Below are 21,660 nucleotides of genomic sequence, written 5' to 3'. Positions count from 1 at the left end.
ACATCAATAGCACACAGTGTTGAGCACAGGCTCAGATGTCTCGCACAGAAACCTTCCTGCGGATGAATTACTCCTTTAACGAAACAACTTTGAATGGCACAGGGAATTGGGATGGAAACCCATTGGTTTCATTCTGATTACAAGTTCTCAGTGTTCTGAGTGAAGCAGTGCCCCCTGAGCCCTCACTACGGAGCTCCCACTTGTCACTGGGATAGATACACAAAGGAATCACTTTTAATTGGAAATAGCATTGGGGATGGATTTGCTAAGAAAAGAATGACTAGGTAAGTTCAACTAAGTCAATTAGTGGCCAATTAACAAGTAAAGGACAGACATCAGTACCCATTTCCCTTTTTTAGAAACCACGACTATCATCAAATTCATGACGCCTGCAACAGCTGTAAGAAAAATAAATGTGGTCTACTTATCACAAAGTGCATGAAACTCCTTGCATATTAAACATTGAAATTAAGGGGCAGGTTCTGACTCAGAGCTGTGGAAGATTTGCTTCCACTGCCATATAAAAGGACAGCCCCACCACCAGCGGGTCTCTGGATTCTTTTTTTATCAATTAACTTTTCCATCACTAACACTTCCCCCTGCCCTCTCTTGCCAGTTTTCTATGCTTGGGACCACTTTCTGGCTGCATTTGGCTAGAATGTCACAGCCTCCCGCTGCTAATGAGGTGAGAGATTAATTTAAAATGTTTCCTTTCATACTATATTTCCTTTTTAGTGGGAACCCTAACAGGATTATTAGCCACATGTCGTGAGGAAGGTCTGGAATGGCTGTTTATTTAAATACTGCTAAGGTGTTAATTCAAAATGTTGAATTAGGGGAGAGGGGGTGAGTCCTCCAAAAGGGTACAAACAGGACTCAGTGCAGGGATCGGCAACCTTCAGCATGCAGCCTGCCAGGGTAAGCCCCCTGGTGGACCTGGCCAATTTATTTACCAGCCGCGTTCGCAGGTTCGGCCGACCGTGGCTCCCACTGGCCGCGATTCATCGCTCCAGGCCAATGGGGGCTGCAGGAAGCAGTGCGGGCCAAGGGATGTGCGTGGCTTCCTGCAGCCCCCATTGGCCTGGAGTGGCGAACTGCGGCCAGTGGGAGCTGCGATCAGCTGAACCTGCAAATGTGGCAGGTAAACGAACTGGCCCGGCCTGCCAGGGTGCTTACACTGGCGGGCCGCACGCCAAAGGTTGCTGATCCCCAACTTAGAGTTAGAGAGAAGAAGGAGTACACAGCAACCCTAAGAGCAAAGGGAGAGCTCCCCACCCTCTCCCCAGCTTGGGTAAGCACTGCTTCCCCAGGGCTCCAATTCCTTGGCTGGTGCAGTGAGAGGTCCCCATTCTGTTTCAATCTACTTCAACTATGAGCTATAAGAAAGGAGCACTCATCTTTAGACCATCCCTTCAACCATTACGGATCTCCTGAGCAGGGCCTTCAACATCCTCCAGGGAGGCATCATATAAAACAAACTAGTTCAGTGACACTCAACTTTAAAATAGGGGGTTAGAAGAAGAAATTAAAAAGGGGGAGGGGAGAGAAAGAGGAAGCTAGTCACAAAGACCCTAAAGCTGAAAGCAAGGACACTGAAATCCTTAAAGTCAGCAAGGAGGCTACTTAGGCATCCCATAAAACAGTCTCATGGGGTCCTAAGCAAAATAGGAAACATGAAGACAAGAAAAATGAATAAATATGGTTAAATGGCAAGGTGCAAGGATCCCTTCAAAGACAGAAATCCAGCCCAGCTGAAGCCAATTAAAAGAATGCTGCAGCGAGGTCAAGGTGAAAAGGTCATGGACAGCGTTTCTCAGTGCCAGAGGCCATTTGAGGAGGTGGCTACCGTACCTGAAATTCTTATTCATTTGATGTTGGTGATTTCTTTTCCTATTGACATTTCCCATGCTCTTCTGCATGCTTCTCCTTGAGTTAGATTTTTATTCACTCAGATGACCCTTTCTGGATTGCTTTTCCCAGACATTTTTCTGCTTTCTCAAACATGTAAGCTCATGAAGATTGAGTTGCACAGTGTTTTTCTTTGTAAAAATTGGAAATTTGAGATGGTTTGAGTTTTAAATCCTCTTTATATTGTTGCTTTGCTTCCAGACCCTCTTCCAAGGTGGCTGAGCCAATATGGCTAACCCTGCAGGTGCAGAGGGACCCAGCCGCAGAGTCCATATACCAGGAATGAGTTGAAACACTTATGCAATGTTAGATGGTTCTGCACAAGCACTGCAAAGTTATGTTGCTTGGTGCTCACCAAGAGCTCTGAGGTAGTGTTAACCTGAAGCCTTTAAGAAACTGGGATTTCTCCCCTTCTACTGCTGTCCTTGATGGAGTGGATTTCTACCTACTCAGTTTAACAGGAATCCTCCATCTACTATTCCTTTTGCATTCCCACACACTACTTCTGGACACATAACTTTTTGCCCATGTCCTACAGGTCCAAACCTCCCAGCTGCTGTGGCATAGAAATGTGAGGCAGTTAGGAGTTAAGAGTAGAATAATATTACACATTGAATCTGGAGCCTTGAAGACAGTCTAATGGCTTCACAGAGCACCTCAGATTGCTGGAACTGGCTCTCTTTTAAAAGAGAACTGGCCAATTGGTGTTATTCTAATCAAATCCCTGACTACAAATTATTTAGCAGCATTGCCTGAGGAAAAATACAGAGTCCATTTTACTGGGGTGGAGTGGACTCGGCGTGTAGGGAATTGAAAGGAACTCACCACCGACCCAGTATGCTGAGAACCTCCTGAAAGGTCCCGAGTACCTGCAGTTCTCAGTGATTTCACGATGAGTTGAGAGCTTTCACCACTACCTCACAGGGGGCACTCGTTATTAAGAGCTCAAGGTAATGGGCTACACAACAAAAGCCATTTGCAATGCACAACAATAGCTATATTGACCCTACAGACATATTAATACCACCCCCTACTTACACACAAATAGATGGCACTCTACATAGATTAGATATCTACATATATACAGATGCTACTACTTTTATTATATAGAATTCTCATAACAAACATTGTGTAATATTGGCCCTATCCCAGCTCTCTGAGGTTTAATGCAATATTTGTATGGATGCACAGCCAGAAGGGTCAATCCATTTGTGAAGTACAAGGAGGACAGAATTTTCCCGAAAGGAATCCTTTCATTCAAAATCTGCCTACTGTTTGTTCTACTTCTGTTTTCTCTTTGCCAGCCCACTACAATTTGGACCTGGCTCAGCCAATCTTCCTCCCGCCCGTCATTTAAGGAAATGGAAATCCCCCATCTCCCTTACTGCTCTACACATTCTTTTTTTTTCTGCTCACATTTGGGTATTTTCTCTTCTAAATAATCACAAAATCAGTCTGTGTTTGTATTTCAAAATTTAGACAAGGACCAGAACTGGTCAAAATAGAATTGGAATGTTAACCTCAGTCATAGATTTACTATGTTTATGGAGGCTCCTTGCCCAAGCCATGAAGTAGTAAACTTCTGACCCTGAGAAGTGGCAGATATTAATTGTTTCAGAAGAGGAATATAAATGACCTCATGCAGCAGTTTAACACCTCCTGGGACAGTCACACCCAGGTACCTTGCATAGTTCTTGGACCACTTCAAACTAGAAGCTGCCTTCAAAACAACATCTTCAAACATTTGATGCAGCATGGAAACATTTTGACATTTGCTAAATACAAACTTCCAGTTTTCTATTTGTTTTAAATTGAAGCTAATTATAGTAATATATATATATATATATGAATAAAAAATTGTCAAAATCAAAATGAAACATTTCAATTGACCCAAACTGAATTTTGGGGTTCCTCAACATTGTGATTTTAATTTTAATTTTATTTTTTAATTTAATTTTTAATTTCCAGATTCATGACAGGAAAATATTTTGATATCTACAAATTTTCATGCGACAGGAATAAAACATTTCTTGCCCAGCTGAGACTGAGAGTTTAGTCAGTGTGGTGTGGGTAATCTGCAATGCAGATGAAATACTTATGGGGGCAGATTTTCAAAAGAACCCAGAACCTTCTCTTTGTTCACACAAGTTGCTGCTGGATGCTTAGCTCTTTTGAAAAAAATCTAGCTATATATTTAGGTGCCTAAATGGAAGGTAAGCTTTTTTTTAAAAAAAATTCTGGTGCTGATTGTCATTGCTCAGCCCTCTTGCAAATCCTGGCCCATGTGGCTGACCCCAGTGCCAATAACAGCTTGTTACTTGTGCACACCCAAGGGAGGTTTCCTTTAGTTGCAGTAAGTAACAGGACCGCTTTGGGAGCTGAAATGTCCTGTGTACAATCCCCCGCAAGCAATCCTTGTGTCTGAATGGACCATACACAGATGTGATCAAGAAAGGTTATGGGTTATGTACTCAGTGCTTTGATGTAAGCCACTCCCAATAACCTGGAACATAACAGTCTGCAGGTTTAAACCAAGTGAAAAGCTGGTTCGATTTTGTGCATTAAACCCAAAACAAGACAAATTTTGTGTGGTTTCATGTTTCTCTCTGAACATTTTTGCAAAGATCTACTTCGGATTCCAGGACAAAGTACAGTACCTCAGAAGTTTGGGTAATTGTAACTCTATAACTCACTGGAGATCTGTAATGTATGAACACAGAGACATTCCTGGCTGTTACAACGCCCAAGGCAAATAGCTGAAACCTGCCCTCTGGAAAGGTTATATCCTGTCATGGAGTGGGGTGGAAGGTGGGAACGGTTCCTGGTCATTTTTTGACAGTGTGTAGGGAAGGGGGAGGAAGAGGAATCCAGTCATCTGGATTTTCCATCTGACATTTGTTTTAGCATGGGGAAGGAAGCTGACATTTGCATCAGCTCCTGCAACATGCCTGGTCCTTCACATGACTAAATTAAACTACAGTTTTACTAGGTAAGGGACAGACATTTCTTGCAATAGCTATGCTTGAAATAGATTTATACCTTTAAAGTATGTAGAAAGACAAGGGAGCTACAGTCTGGTACTGACCACTCAAAAAAAAAAAAAGAGAAAGCAAACAAAGTAAAATGAAGTGATCTCCCTGCCATTTCTCTGTGCCATTCACAGTTTTCTGTTTAACGGAATGTAGCTCCTGCAAATGAAGAATCCATCAGGAGGGCCCAGGCTACATAGAGTATTTTCCAATAAGACACTCAAAAGAAGCAACAGCAGCAGCACTCCATTTAAAAGCCCTGGCAAAGGACTGAAGGGCAACAGCAAAATACCTTTAATTATATGGCCCATGATGGCTAGTTACAGAACTCCACCTAAAATTTGCTTTATAGGTGCTACCTCCTGCAAGGCAGGACTTGCAGAGATTCATTACAGCAAAGCAAAGAAACACAGTTAGCCCCACGAGTGGAATTGTATCATATACTCCCGAACAATTCACCACAATTATCTGATGTAGGATTTACATTCCCCACACGCTGTGTCACTGGCATGTTCATCTTATTACACAGCTCTTCAAATATCAAAGCACAGTAGAAAGTTCATCCCCCCATGTTACAGCCCATCCTAAAATACTGGCAGACCCTTTGTAGAGAAAGAGGGAAGAGAAGCAGAGGAGTACATACATTTCCATTGAACAGCTCTATCTCCCCATTGTCAAACAGAATCGTAAGCCTTTTAGTGCACTTCTCTCCAGTTAATCCACATCCATCATTTGAAATGAGAACCCGAAAGGTTCCAGACTTATCCGCACAATAATCCTATTAAAGGGAAACAAATGCAACGGGTCATTAACAACAGGGACATTTTAAACATACCGAAAAACACCTGGGGAAAATGCAAGTCTGAAAAGCTGAACTCTTTCAGGCACTGTGGGGCTGCTCAGACATTTGTCAACATGCTAGTTTCTCCACTACTCATACATTTTGTCCTGACCATAGGGGGAGACAAAGACACACTTGGCCAGCATGCAACATTTGTACAGATACTTTGTAAAGACCCTTTAACTATAAGGGTTTCTGCAGCAATGTTAACTGTGCTATCTCAGGGATATACAATGGGTGCAGTGTTTATCAGTTTTATGTACACAAGTTGAAGGCAAGATTTCACAATTCATATAATGAAATAAAATGAAGCCACATCTGGGTTATGAAGTGGCTTTTTGCTTTGTGGTCTCAGACAAGATCTTTCTTTTCTTCGTTTCTCCATCTGTACAATTAAAATTAAAACACCAACCTACTTCACATGGAGGTGCATGGCTTAATTCAGTAATATTTGTAAACACTGAGATTCATGGAGGGATGGTACTATGGAAATGCAAAGTATTGTTATCTTTTAAGAATGGATCTATTCAATATTTGGCCAGATTTTCATATATTGTCCTCTGCTTTTGCAGTCACATATTTATACCCACAGTTATTTGCATGTGTAGCTGCAATCTTCAGGCCACTTAGATATCTAAGAGTTCTATGGCACCTTATAGACTAACTAATGTATTGGAGCATGAGCTTTCATGGGTGAATACCCACTTTGTCACCCACGAAAGCTCATGCTCCAATACGTTTGTTAATCTATAAGGTGCGACAGAATTCTTTGCCACTTTTACAGATCCAGACTAACACAGCTACCCCTCTGATACTTAGATATCTAAGTCTCTGATTTGTGGGAGCAATGAGAGATTTAGATGTGTGTGTTTACATACACACATACATACACAGAACCCCCAGAAAATAAGTTGTTTCAGATCAGCTTGACACAAGCTGGTGACATGAAAGTGTGAACAAATTAAGTTTTAATTCTAGAGGCATTGCAATTGAGTGTAGTTAATTGAGAGAATGCCAGTCTTGTAGAGACCCTGCAATTCACTTTGTGGGATATCAGCAAAGGGGGGTGGGGTATCAGAGAAGGGGCTTTCGGAGAAAGAAGCCTCTCAGAAACAGATAGTGGGTATTCACTAGTAGGTATGAAGTTGTCAGTGCTCCTATTTTTTCCAAGCCATCTCACCACTGCTGAGCACCTCTGTTATATATCCAGCCTAGCAAAGAAGGATGTTTTACAGTAACTCATTTAAATGTTGTTTTTTTTCTTTGTTTATGGCTTAAAAAATTTAAGTATTTTTTTAACCTGACATGTCATTCTAACAATGAACAATAGTCTTAATTCTTACCTGAACCAACACATATTGACAGAAACCTGGAAACATATATTTCAGTCCATCAAATGTCAAGTAATGGGCTGAACCAATAACTGAGCAGGTGGCATCACATACATTATCTGTGCAGTCCCACTTTCGACCACGACACACACTGCAAGAGAGAGAACAGAAGACCGACAGCTCTTACTGTTTATTATTTATATAGTGCCAAATGCGTGCCAGATACTATTTGCAAAGATGACGTTCTTGCGTCAAAGAGCATAAAACCCAAAGAAACAGTACACTGAGACAAAGAAAACTGGAAGAGAAGTAGCAGCAAGCAGAGCATTCAATTGTGATTTATATATTTATCAGCGCACAGTAGCTCTTATTCATAACTGGCATATATTGGCCAGAATTTTCACAAGTCACCAGTGATTTTGGATGCCCAACTTGAGGCACCTTAAAGGGGCTGATTTTTCAGAGTGGGGTGTTCAGCAATTTCTGAACATCAGAACCCTTTGAGGTGCTTCAAGTTGGGCATCAAAAAGCATTAATCACTTGTGAAAATTTTGGCCAATAAAACTTCACAGATTCATAGATTTTAAGACCCAAAGGGAACATTAGTTCATCTAATCTGCCCTCCAGTATATCACAGGCCATGGAATTTCACCCCATTACCACTCTACGGAGCCTAATAACTTTTGTTTGGCTAAAGCATATCTTCCAGAAAAGCAGTCACCCTTCTGGCTCCTCCGCTCAACTCCCCTTTTATACTAATTCTGGTCATTTTCTGAACAGTGAATGACAATGAATTATATGGTAATTTAGGGACATGGGCAGATTTCTGTAGGCAAACTGATGGATAGCGGGCGGGAGGGAGATTAGCTTTAGTTTTAAGTGGGGAAGGATGATACTGTACTTCAGTTTCATTTTCTTTATTATTGCCCCTCTTTAGGGCTAGTATCAAGCAAGGGCTCTAAGACCTGTGCACATAGTCGCTGACTCCGTGGGTGCTCCGGGGCTGGAGCACCCACAGGAAAAAGTTAGTGGATGCTCTGCACCCACCAGCAGCCAAGCTCCACTCACCCCTCATCCCACCTCCTCCTTCTCCCCTGAGCGCACCGCGTCCCCGCTCCTTCACCTACCTCCTAGCGCTTCCCGGCCACCCACCGCCAAACAGCTGTTTGACAGCATTAGCACACTACAGGAGGGAGGGGGAGGAGCGGGAATGTGGTGCGCTCAGGGGAAGAGGCGGGGCCGGGGATTTGGGAAAGGAGTTGGAATATTGGCTGGGAGAGGGGCAGAGTTGGGGTGGGGACTTTGGGGAAGGGGTTGGAATGGGGGTGAGGAAGGGGTGGGAAGAGGCGGGGCCTCATGAAAGAGGTGGAGTGGGGGCAGTGCTTGGGGCAGTGAGGGGACTGAGCACCCATGGGAAAGAGGGGAAGTCAGCGCCTATGCCTGTGCACCACAAAAGGCTCATGCCTGGTCATCTATGAATAGGACTTACCTTCTGTGCTTATCTGAGTTTGAACCAGAGCAAGGAATCAAAAACTAAGGCTTCTGCAGAACTTTAATATCCTCAACAAAGAAAGTTGATTTTAGGTATGTAGTAGAAAAACCACAGAGAGATGTAATTTCAATAAATTTAAGGCAGACCTCTCCCTCATACCCAAAACTGATATCAAGAGATCAGATCTATCATATATATAAACCACTATGGCAGGGATCAGGTGGTCTTTCTTTCAAATTATTTTTTTTAGCGTTCAAGCAAGTGTTCAGTCTTGGGTAGACATGCTGTGGTGATGATGCTAGTTTTTCGGCTACACAAGGCTCTGTGTAAAGGCAGTAGCCTTTAGGAAGGGAGCTGTAATAGCAACAGAAGAGTTTGCTCTTTGCTTTGGTCCCTGATTAGTCAATTCTTGAGGCAGAGTTGCTTTCTGGGACCTAGACAGTAATGCCGGGTTAGGATTGCCTGCATACTGCTTGATCATCTCTGTCCCAGGACTGGTATAAATGTGTAAAAACAACAAGTTACACTTACAATATAATCATTAGGCAACACTGTCTCTCACGTGTGCAACAAGCCCAATGGAGGAGTATTCTGAATCAGAGCAATAAAGAGAAACACAGGTAATCTAGAGCCCAGATCATGTTTTATCTCAACAAGTTGGGGTAAAGTAGAAATTAGTTAAGTGGGGAATAATCAGAAGTAAATCAGAAATAGTTGTTTTAGCAGGAACTACTACTTAGGCCTATACCATAAACTACTGTAAACTATTACTGTTCTCTACTATTATCTCAATTAAACTCACTTTATAGGTAACAATTTATATTATGAACTAACAGAGTTTGGTATTAGAAAATACAATGCACTAGAACATAAAACCCACTGTTATATGTTCCCTTTTCAGTTTCTCAGTTTTCAGCCCCTGTAAGACCAAAGTTTGGAGGAAAAGTTGTTAGGATGTTTAATTACATCTTGAGCAATCCTCTTGTGCAGTCTTTGTTGACTATTTTAAGTCCCAGCTCAGATAAAGACATGTATTCCTTAATGTGACGTGTCAGCTCCTTGATTGAACAATTTTCACTCTGTTCCTTTCTGGCTGCCAGTCCCTTGCTCTCTGACAATTTCTCTATTCCTGTCACTTCACACCTTGTATACTTTAAAATGATGTCTGAATATTTTATTTTACAGTCCTTGTCATTTTCTTACTTTCACTACCGCTCACTTTCTCTTTATTTCTTAAGTCTATTTCTCCTTAATTACAGTTTATTTTTTATTACAGCTTATTTCTTTCCCTTTTCATTCTTGCTTTACTTTTCTCACAGTTTTCTAACAATGTTTTTTTCTAATAATTCCTTAGATTGCTTCAGAGACTCGTTAGTTATTTTTCCTCTTGTTTAACTCCTCTGCCTTTAACTTTTCCTCTCACATCACAGCCGCAGGTTTGTAATTGCAGTGTAGTCCTACAGTCTCTCCCACAATGCTGGGCAGTCTCCCTCTAGGCTCCATCAGTCACTTCAACCTTGCCTGTTTGGGCTGCTTGCAGCAGTGCTCTCAGGGGGAAGCTGCTGCCTGCTTTCCCCCACTTTCCCCACCCCACAAAAAAACTGTCCCCAGTGTAATAGAATGCTAAACTGTATTATATGCTCAGCCACTAGGTGGTGCTGTGTATAAAATACCTTATTTAAACCAACCTCAGCCATACCTGGCAAAGCATTAAAGGCTCTTAGGATGCCCATATTTGGTGTGCATAGGCAAGCTCTGTGACCAGTCCATAGCTAGTACAGAAATACATGACACAGGGCTCAAGCTCACCCTGCTTCAACTGCCCTGGAAACCTTGGAGATCTCCAGGCTGCTGCTACCCCAAGAGCAGCTGTTTTGGGCTCCCCTTATTTCAAATCAAAATGAACAATCCAACCAACCAACCTTCTAAACACCATGAGGCTGCTTCTGAGCAGCCAACTTGCACTGCTCCCATTGCTCTTTTGACCCAACAGACTCCAATACAGGTTGGGCACGCAATAATTCTGTATGAGTGTGCTGACAGAAAATTACATTTAAACTCTTCACCCAGCCAATAAATCTTACAGTAGCCTAATTTACCTAGGAATGACGACTTGGCTAAGGCTTGCATAGCCAAGCAGGGGGAAAGTTTTACATTTTCTCAAAGTCTGTAATGCTACTATCTGCTCCCTTCCTATGGTCCCAATCCAGAGCCCACTGGAGTTAATGAGACTTTCCATCGACTTCAGTGCGCTTTGGTGCAGGCCCTAAATTACTGCCACTCTCTGAGACATTCAAAGCACCAGTGGGTTCCTCAGGGCCTCTCCCTGACCTGAAGAGTTACAATCTTCCAGTCAGTGAATGACAACAATACCTTTCAACTCATGAGACCGATCTCAACCAGCCGACAGTTTAGATTTCAAATACTGTGTACCGAATAGTCTCATTGACCTGCTTGAGATCAATCCAGAGTTTAAAAATCAGAACAAAAACACTCTGGAAAATCATTTGTCTAGTAAATTCTAACAACAGGTACATTTGCAAAAATCGTCATCTGCTCCTGGATATTCTGAGAGCAAGAAAACAAATTGGAATGTTTCAAGTAAATTATTTGCTGCAGATTATTTGCCCAAATCTAGTGATATCCAGCAAAGTGAAAAGAAGGTGGTGTTATTCCTCCAGGCATAAATTCACATGTGATTTACTCAGGATCAGACTCCTGGCCTACCAATTGACTCACCTAGCTCTCTGTGGGCTATGTTTGACCTTTGTTCTTATTGTGTCTGAACTCCACAATGAGAGGAAATCTACGAGGGGTTGAGAGTAGGCCTTACTCCCCTGCATGGCTGTTTTAGACCCAGACACAGTGCAGCCTGATTAAATTACTGCATAATTCTAACAGTGCCATACTGGAGAGAGTGACTGAGCAAACAGAAAGTCTATTACCCTTGTGCCCCCTACGCCGCATTCCCCAAACTGTGGTAAGTGTACCCCAGTGGCACATGAGCTTGATGATCCATCAGTCCACTTCACAACAAATTTTTTAAGGAGGTGGTACGTGAACCAATTAATTTTGGGATCCACTACAGGATCCTTTATGAAAATAAATAGATATGGGGGGAAACCCTATGCCGCACCTCCTATGCTTTGCACCTTCCCAATCCCAAACTCTTGAAAGGGCTGGAGAGGGCCCCCAGTGTAACTGAGATACCCCCGGAGACCTATCCAAGTTACAACAGCCTCCCAAGGCTGCCCTATGGGCCATAGTACTGCCTGGAATCACGGCAGCCCTATTGCAGGCATGGCCCCTATATTGTGGTTTACAAGCAAATCCTCTGAAGAACAGCCTGTAGCCATCTGCCTCCATACCCATCCTCGGGGAGTCCTCCCGCAGGTGGATACAGGACTTTTAGTGCCACTTTCCACCATTCAGGCCCTTTTACCTGTCGTAAATAGGCCAGAGTGGGAGTAAGAATCTCACTCATGACCTTTAAAACAATGAGCATCAGTATGGATAGGTTATCCCTTCAGTTACAGATTGCATATAGAAATAGGTGCTCTCCTGAACTTCCTTATTACAAGAAGAGGGCTGGGCAGAGTGTGCTGGAATATTTCATAATGCTGTTAGTGTTTGATTGTGGATATCCTGCTCTGCTCAGCATATCCTTTTACAAAAACACTTTTATTATCCTCCCAAGACCATTATATGTTAAATATGACGCATAATGTGACTGGCCCTTCTTGTATTTGCGATAGTGTCCCTTTTTCCTCATAGGAAGCCAAAATAGTAGTAGATTTAATATCCGACTGATGCCAGAGGACATGTGTTTACTCTGTTTACTCTAGTGACCAAGTTTGCGGACCAAGAAACCAGGCCTGTAATTCAGCCTGCCAACGGTTTCTGTTCAGATTGTATTACTTAAGTATAATACCATTGCTGTCCAAAGAAGTCTCCCTGTTCTTAACTGCATTTCATTCTTAATGGTATTTTATCTGACCCAGCAATTTGAGACATTACCTCATAGTCTGGCAGAACAATACTCTGAGGGATGCCATTGGGCAAGACAGCCCCATGTCAATTCTAATGAGGCGGTCAAACCAAACTAGGAGATAGATGGGCTTCAGACTATCTGGCCTACCACAGGTCACACATAGTAAGAGGCCAGCCAACCTCTTTCATGCCTCAGAGTAGGAGCAGAACCACCTTTTCACTGTGCACTGAGAGTAGCTGATCAGAAAAAGGAGAAATCTAGTCAAGTTAGTGGATTGGGATCATCATGCCTCACTGCTACTGTAATAATTGAACTGCACTGCTAATCTCATATAAAAATGCAGACGTTAGAAAAAAAGGAGGCAGGAAATATTCTTTTTTTACTTTTCTCCTTCTTGCTCATTCCTTTTCTGTCTTTTCTCCTTATTGCCAGCTGTACACAGCCCTGGAGCCTGCTCCTGTGCATCTATAATGCAGAAGTGCCTAATTCTCTTAGCTCACCAGTTTTACACAGGTGTAACTTCATTGATTTCAGTGGAGCTACACCTTTGTATGTAAGAGGAGAATAAAACATGTAGGGTGATTTGGGGGGGGGAGTATGTTTGGGGGGGGGGAGAGTATGTTTTTAACAGTCATGCCACCATGCTAGTTATGTTTATTGTTATGAGATTATTAAGGGTTTCTAGATAATGCTTAAACCCTTTTGTTGTACTGACTACAGTAATAATACTTAGTTCTTATATAGCACTTATCAGAAGGTCTCAAAACACTTTATAAAGGAGATCAGTATCCATTATCCCCATTTTATGTGGGGAAACTGAGGCAGAGCCTGGGAAAGTGACTTACCCAAGGTCACCCAGCAGGCCGTTGCAAATTCACATTGGTAACTAGGAGACCCAGAGGTCCTGATCCAAAGTCCCTGGAGGTCATTTGGAGTCTTTCCACGGCCATCAAAGGACTGTGGATCAGGGCCACAGTGAGTTACTGAATGTTGATAATTAACAAGAGAGGGAATATACAACATGAAAAAGCAAGGATGATGCATCACAGCCTTTTTTCATTTATTTCATCAATGATGATGATTATTTATTTGTCTCAGAACAGTGCCTAGAGACCTTGCTTGAGATTAGGGCCCCATTGTGATAAGCACTCTACATATTTTAAGAGCCAGCCTCTGTCTCAAAGAATGTACAGTCTCCATAGACATGACAGATAAAGGGTAGGGTACAGGGAGTTTTATCCCTACTTTATAGCTGGGAAAAGTGAAGCACAAAGAGACTGAATCACTTGCCCAAGCTCATGTAGGTAAATCTGTGGCAGAGCTGGGAACTGACCCTAGATCCTTCCCGTCCCAGCCTAGTGCCTTAACATGAGACTATTTGTAGTTTAATTTGGATAACGCTTCATAGTACAGTAAATATTCTACAGTACATTTGGTGAAAACAATGACGTCTCAGTAATATGAAACCTCAACAGAATATCTGCTATTAAATGTTTGGTTAGAGGTGGAGCAAGACCAACAATTTTTGTACAGATTATGAAGTGTGTGACTTAGCCAAACTCAGATAAGCATGGTTCTACTGTCTCATGCTTCATAAAGATGACTTCAAATTTTGCACCAAGCTCAAGCACAGTACTGAATTCCCAGCACATAGCATAATAAAATGTCTGCCACTGGCTTAGGGTTAGAGCCATTCTGTTGCTCATGAACTAGGGTCTCCCACTTGTCAGGATGAATGTAAATGCCAAATCTGACACCTCTGACTCATATATTGTGTTTGCAGGTGTCCACATCTGGCTAAGAACAACTGAGAATGAGAACTCCTCCAACAGCAGTATAAAAAGTGAAAACAAAAGAGAGGAGGATTTGACTTCCAAAATGCAGACTATCTATTCTTGGATATTCTCAGAGTGATAGTAATTTCTCACATTGATTCCTAAATGATGCTCAACTTGATGTCTGCTGAGAGCTGTCATGCAACTTTACAAGCCCACTGTATTGTTCAAACTCTACTTCTCATAAAATTGGACCTTGCTTCCAATTTTAGCTTAAAAATAATAATTGAAATGAGATACAAACATGAAAAGTAGGAAAACTGGCTATTTTATGCATTTCCCACCTTCCTCCGTTTTAGAAGAAAAGCATGTGTGTGTTTGGGTGTGCATTTGAGGACCATTTTTATCACTACAATTTTGCAAATACCACATCAGAAGCAAAAAGAAAAATGGCAAGAATGGAGTAATGCGGCATCTTGTAAAAATGATTGCAAAATTCAAAAATGACTGAAAATAAGTGAAATGACTATGGAAATCACCATGCACTGGGAATTTTGCCGATAGATTTTCAAAAGAACAATAAATGCACAATACTGTGCTCATGCATAGTGATATTATTGCCTCAATAAAGTTGTCAGTGTAGCTGACCTCCTAAATCATCTCATATTACTAAGAACAGAAGCATGAAAGCAGGTTGTACTCTTTAAAGAAAATCAAAATCCTCTCTTTCCCCCCATTCTCAAGCATAACATTCCAGATCTACAGTGTAGGAACTAGCTCCCTAGGAATCACTATGGGAAAGTTAGTATTTCCATATAAATAACACAAAAAAAGGCTACTGGAGACTAGGTTCAGATCTAACTTGTATCCGTTAGGAATGTAAAACCATGTCCCAATTATAGAAACAACAGAGTTTAATCACTGTTGTTTAAGGGCCCCTACAAGAAAAATCTTTATTGGGGAGCTGATGTTCTCTTGTGTAGTTGAGAACGAAGCATGGAAGCTGCTACAGAACTGGGCAATAAAAGATCTTGGCTAAAATTTACAAAAGAGACTATATGACTTAGGAGCCTAAGTCCTGTTTTGAAAAGTGACTCGGGCACTTAAAAGCCAAGTCTCGTTGAAAGTAAATGGGACACTTAGGCTACTTGGTCGTTTAGTTGCTTTTGAAAGTGTAACATCTTAGTCTGCATTGGTCTTGTTTTCACTGCAATATGAAACTGTTTATTAATTGGGTCAGGGAACACCACATCTGGCTCCCCCAACCTTGTAGGAATTACAGTGTAGAGGGGCCTGTAGGCTAAACCACAGCTTTTTAGCTTTATTATCCTAGAAATCTGTTTGCCATGGAAAAACACAGAATTTGTGTTATGTTACAGAGAATCTTTAGTTTTTTACATTTTATAAAAAAATAAAAACATGTATTAACTAGTAACTTAATTTTACTCGAAGTACCAGCGTCACTTATTCAATGCATACAACTTCCCCCTCTTCTGGTTGATTTTTGAATGCACTTTAAATTTACATTGCTAAACATACTCCATTAAACTGCTTCCAGCATATAGAGGTTACTCAACAGCATATAGGGGTTCATGTTTTAATGCATCTTGAATTTTACTTCAGCCTCCAGCCTTGAGTAATTAAAGTTATGAAAACATGCCAAAAACTTTAAAAATCACCCCTAAAGACCATGTCACTGAGTTTAGCAAGGACAAATTTCATGTTGATGGTAATATGCTGTTCTGTTCTGTATGCAGCAAGGCTGTATATTACGTTCAAAGGCAGACAACTGTAGAACACATGGAAAGCACTCAACATAAACTGAATGAAAAAAAATGAAAACGAGGTTAAAACAGCAGGGCCATCGAAAAGAGTAAAAAAACAGTGCACTGTGACTGGATTATTCTATTTATTTTATTGTAATGATTGATGGCATTGGTAGGCTTCAAATGCGTAAAAATTGTAAATATATCAATAAAACTTTGTGTTCAACTGATACCTATATATATTGTGGCTCGGGAAACTGAAGTTCAGCATTTCATTTTAATCAGGGAAAAACGCAGATTTTTATGTTATTTTATCAGAAAATTTTGTTGTTGATTTTTTTAATCACAGAAAACTAGAATCCCTGATTATTATAAAATAGCAGCTACTTATTAAACAGAGGCCCAGAACAGGAAAAGGAAATGATATTATAGGTGAGTTAGCATTAAAAAGCCCTGAGAGATTGGTGAGAATTCTACTGGAAGTCTAGACACAAGTTTGCTGCAAAATAACTACATTGGCTTTTAAGCCACACTATTTGTTATTTTGTTGCAAGTCAGTATGTGGACACGATTATTTTGGAATTAAAATGTCCTTTTCCAATTCAGCTTTTATCAATTGAAAATTAAAATAATACCCTTATGTTTCCAAATAAGCATGTGCACACACCAGTTAGCAGGTGTGAATTAAATCTGATGTAGTTTATTTGATGCACGTTTGAGTGCAGACAAGACCTACCACTAATAGCAGAGGATGCAGTAGGTCAAGGTTCTGTGGGCTGAATGAAAAGTGCTACAGATGAAAAATGCTACATAAGAGTTAGGAAATATTGCTATTATTACTGCCTTGGCATAGAAGCCCTCAGGATTGCAATAGCAAGGGGATGCGGTAGGTCCGAATGTAAGCAAGTCAGCTGATCTGGTGGGGGCGGGTGCGTGCAGGTATAGCAAGGCTGGAACAACTCCTCTGGGTGAGGAGTGAAATGCACTGGTAGAGCTGCATGGGAACATGCATATCCAGTACAAGTCTACGTCCAGCCTGCCTAAATGGCAGACCACAGGCAAAGACTAGAGCCTTGACACCACTGATCATGCTACTGACACCACCTAAGTGGGCTAGCAGTAGTTGCAGCTCTCATTGTACAGTTAGACAGTACTGGGTTACCATGGCGCGAGGCCCAGAGCCAGAAGGGGCCCCGGCTAACTGGATCCTCCGGCTGGCTGAGCTGACCAGGAAAGCTGCCCCCACTCCCGCTCCATCCCTGCCCCGCCTCTTCCAACCCCTGCTCTGCCCCAGCCCCGTCTCCACTCCACCCCTTCCCCTGAGTTACTTCCCGGGGAACTGCAGCAGGAGTCGGGCACACCCTGCATAAACCGGGTGGCAGAAAGTGGAGCGACCCAGCCCCAGCCTGCTCTGCTCCGCCAGCTCCGAGCCGCGCTGCCGGTGAGTGCTGGGGGGCGGTTCCCCCCTGCCCTTCAAGTCCCATGGCTGGGAGCCAGGGGAACAGAGCAGAGCAGGCTGGGGCCGGGCCACTCCACTTCCCGCTGCCCCGTGAGTGCAGGGTTGGACCCGCCCTGCAATCATCGGGCAACAGGAAGTGGAGTGACCTGGTCCCAGCCTGCTCTGCTCACCTCTCATGCTGGGGGGCAGTTTCTCCCTGCCCCCGAAGCCTGGGGAGGAGATGGAATGGTGGGGAAGGGACATGGGATGGGGAAGAGAAGGGGGGTAGGGGGGAAGCAGGGGTGAGGGGAAAGAAGGGGGTGGGATGGGGAAGAGATGGGGCAGTAGGGAAGGGGCATGGGATGGGGAAAGCGGGGGCAGGGGAGAAGCTGGAGCCCAGCATGCAGCATCCCCTTGGCAGCAGCTGGGGCTCCCCTGTTAAGCAGGCCCATTGAACCCTCACCCTGACAAGCCCCCCTCCCCTGCATCTGTACCACTCCAATAAGCCCCCCCAGACACACTCCCCACTGAGCCCTAACCACCTGGACCCCCCAAAATGAACCCCACTCCCCTCCACCTAGACCCCCCCTTGTGACCCCAAACACCTTCACCTGGACCCCCTGCAGAGTCCCATTGCCACTGCACCTGGAACCCCCCAATGAGTTTCTGTGCATCCAGATCTCCCACTGAGCCATCCGCACCCAGACTGTCCCACAGAGAACTCTCTTACCCCCACCTGGATCCCCCCACACTAAGTCCCTCTGCACTTGGATCCTGCTACCGGGCTGATCCTGCCCACCCACACCTGGTGCACCTGGTGCAGAGGGGCAGGGCCCCAGGGTGTTTCTGGGGAAGGCCTGGCCCTTGCACTGTGTCAGGGTCAGGTGAAGCCTCTCTGCCAAGTCCCTGTCCTGGGGTGAGATGGGGAGAGGCTGCAGGGTAATCTCCCACCTCCATGCAACCAGTGGCCTGTGCTCCCCACTGCCATGTTGGAGCCTCCACATTTATTTATTGACAAATAAAATTTGCAGAATCTTAAAATATTGTGTGCAGAATTTTTTATTCCCCTCAGGAATATGGGGTCCTGTGCAGCTGTCATGGTGGGACTGGAGGAAGGTGGTGGGCAGGTCTATGGGTGGGGGTTGATGGGCGAGCGGTGTGGTGTGCAGGGTGCTGTGCAGTTGTGATGGGAGGCCAGCGGAGGAGGTCTCTGGGAGGGGTAGGGGCTGGGCATAGAGATCTGAGGTGGAGGTCTCTATGCGAGGGAGCTGGGCATAAGGGTGGGGCACTGGGCAGGGGGGCAGTGTGGTGCGGATCCGCCCTCAAGGGGAAGGGGAATGCTGGTAGCACAGGGCTGGGCAGGCCAGTGTGCGTCTGGCAGCTGCAGGTTTGTAAACAGTGCCCTCCTGCTGGGCTGCACGGAGCAGGGCTGCTCCCGCCGCGCTGTGCCTCATTGTCCCGAGCCCGCCCTTCACTCTGGAGACTGACCATCCCACCCCCCTGCACCTTGCCCCATGGGGGCCCACAAATATGTTTGACGCCAGGCCCACAAAAAGTGCGGTTAAAGCTAAGGCACACCGGGCCAGGGATTGTCAGTAGCAGCACATTGATACAAACTGCACCCAGCCTATTTCTGCTACAGCAGCAGGTGTGCACTGCTCACTCAGGGCCAGGATTTTCAACAATAGGAGCCTAAAGTGAGGCTCCAAATTCCATAATAAAGCACCTAAGTAAGCAGCCTGATTTTCAAAAGTGCTAAGCATCCAGAAGCTCCCATTAACCTCAGTAGGAACAGCTGGGACCTCACTACTTTTGAAAATCAAGCCTCTTACGGTGAGGAGAAGCAGAGTGGGTAACTCTGCTTGGGAAAAGGGGAGAAGCAAGTTACTGTGCCTGTGGCAAACACAGCACTTCTGGTGCTGCAGCTGTAACTCTCCCCTCCACAAACAAGCCACAGGAATTGAACTTAGCCCTGGGCTACACTGGGGGGTGAGGTGGGGGATCGATCTAAGTCACGCAACTTCAGCTACGTGAATAACGTAGCTGAAGTCAATGTACTTAGACCTACTCACCTACTTCACTGCGTGGAGTCGACTGCTGCCGCTCCCCTGTTGATTCTGTCTGCACCTCTCACAGCGCTGGAGTACAGGAGTCAACGGGAGAGCGCTCAGGGATTGATTTATTGTGTCTAGACTAGAAGCGATAAATCGACCCCCACTGGATCAATTGCTGCCCGCCGATCCAGCGGGTATCGTAGACATACCCTTAGAACCTCTTACACCAGAGCGCAGACTTCTGCCACGAGCTAATAGAGCAACACGATTAGCTTATGGCAGCCGTAGAACCTAATCCTATGTTGACTACCCACTTGAGAGGAACATGACACATGTAATCCAGGAATAATGATACTGACCTCCTTCGTGCTAGTGGTCTAGTGTACAAAACTGCATGTTATCTGTCTACAATAGTTGTATAGGACATAAAATGCATTTTATGTATATGACATGAACAGTTATTATATAGATGTATAATACTTCTTATAGAGGAACCTTGCGGAGACACGCTACAAGTCCCCAGAGTATCACAATAATGGGTGAGGATCTATGGCCTGTATTATACATGAGGTCAGAATAGATGATCATAATGGTGCCTTCCAGTCTTAAAACCTATGAATCTGTAATAATAATAAACAACAACACCTATCTCTTATACAGCACTTTTCACCAGTAGGTCTCACAGTGTTTTACAAATGATGGTTAAGTATCATTATCCTCATTTTACATATGGGGAAACTGAGGAACAGAGAGGTGATGTGACTTGTCCAGGGTCACCCAGCTGGCCAGTGGCAGAGCAAAGAATAGAACCTTATGTTCTTATGTACATAAGGCCTGTCCTTAACTTATTGTACACATCTGTCCATTAGCTGGTGCAGACAGGAACAACAATCCAAAAGAAAGGACATTCCAAGACTATAACAGAGTTCAAAAGAGAACTAGATAAATTCATGGAGGATAGGTCCATCAATGACTATTAGTCAGGATGGGCAGGGATGATGTCCCTAGTGTCTGTTTGCCAGAAGATGGGAATGGGCAACAGGGAATGGATCACTTGATGATTACCTGTTCTGTTCATTCCCTCTGGGGCACCTGGCATTGGCCACTGTCGGTAGACAGGATACTGGGCTAGATGAACCTTTGGTCTGACCCAGTATTGCTGTTCTTATCTTCCTTTGTTCTTATCCAACCTCGGTCTCCTGAGTCCCAGTCCAAAGTTCTATCCTTTAGGTCATACTGCCTCCCTTAGCCATGAATCTACGAATAATCATACTCTGGACCTAACCAGATGTGATCATGCAGTGCTGGTCAAGAGCACACTGAGCACTTTTCACTGCCATTAGTCCAACATTTTAATGCATCCTCTTTCCTATCCCTACTTCCCTCAGTAAGGGGGAGGGGGGGAGAATAAAACATTTTAAAAATCGTCAATCATTATTGCAGACTTGAAATACAATGCAAATGGCTCACCAAGTGTTACAGTCTATGTTCACTGTCTCTCCTTTAGCATATTCTCTTCCATTGTGGAAACATGGGCACCTCTCAGGGACAAGACATTTGTTTTCATGTCGTACCTAAAAATAAAAGAAACACACACACACATTTTATCAGCAATTTGGCCCCTTAGTATCTGCTAGTATAAATTACCAGCACACTAAAGGAAAACAAACATGAGAAAATGCAAATACAATAGCAAAGGAGCCAAGACTATCCTGAACAAAGCCAGAGATGCGTGAAATGCAACCTCATCTCCACTCTGGAGGAAAAGGTGGAAGGGACTGGGCATTGGCTGAAGTTGCTGAGAGAAACCAGGGCAGTAAAATTGAATAGACCACAAGAGAACTTACTGATGAGAAAGACTAAACATAGGATGGGGTGAAGGAGGATAAAGAAAAAAAAGAATGTGGCTACCATGACAAGCAGAGGAGAAGCATTCAGTGAGCTATTCACAAGCACTAGGTATCCCAAACATGACAAGCTAGAAGGTGATTGCACCAGGAAGAAGCCAGAAGTAGAGTTAAGGCTGATTAGCAGT

The 21,660-nt window shown here is 43.6% G+C and overlaps 1 protein-coding gene across 1 annotated transcript in view; it reads right to left on the bottom strand.

The window, feature by feature from the left end:
• The window catches only part of VWF (von Willebrand factor), a 224,898-nt gene that overhangs the window by 123,393 nt on the left and 79,845 nt on the right, over positions 1 to 21,660 (bottom strand). Inside the window, exons 19-21 of the mRNA XM_044996564.1 lie at positions 21,096 to 21,199; positions 7,122 to 7,260; positions 5,581 to 5,715 (exon numbers count right to left, since the gene is read on the bottom strand). Of these exons, the coding sequence (XP_044852499.1) occupies positions 5,581 to 5,715; positions 7,122 to 7,260; positions 21,096 to 21,199 (378 nt within the window). The remainder of the gene's footprint in view (positions 1 to 5,580; positions 5,716 to 7,121; positions 7,261 to 21,095; positions 21,200 to 21,660) is intronic.

Source organism: Mauremys mutica, chromosome 1 (genome assembly GCF_020497125.1).
Source record: "Mauremys mutica isolate MM-2020 ecotype Southern chromosome 1, ASM2049712v1, whole genome shotgun sequence".
NCBI lineage: Eukaryota > Metazoa > Chordata > Testudines > Geoemydidae > Mauremys > Mauremys mutica.
This window is presented reverse-complemented; position numbering and strand designations above follow the sequence as displayed.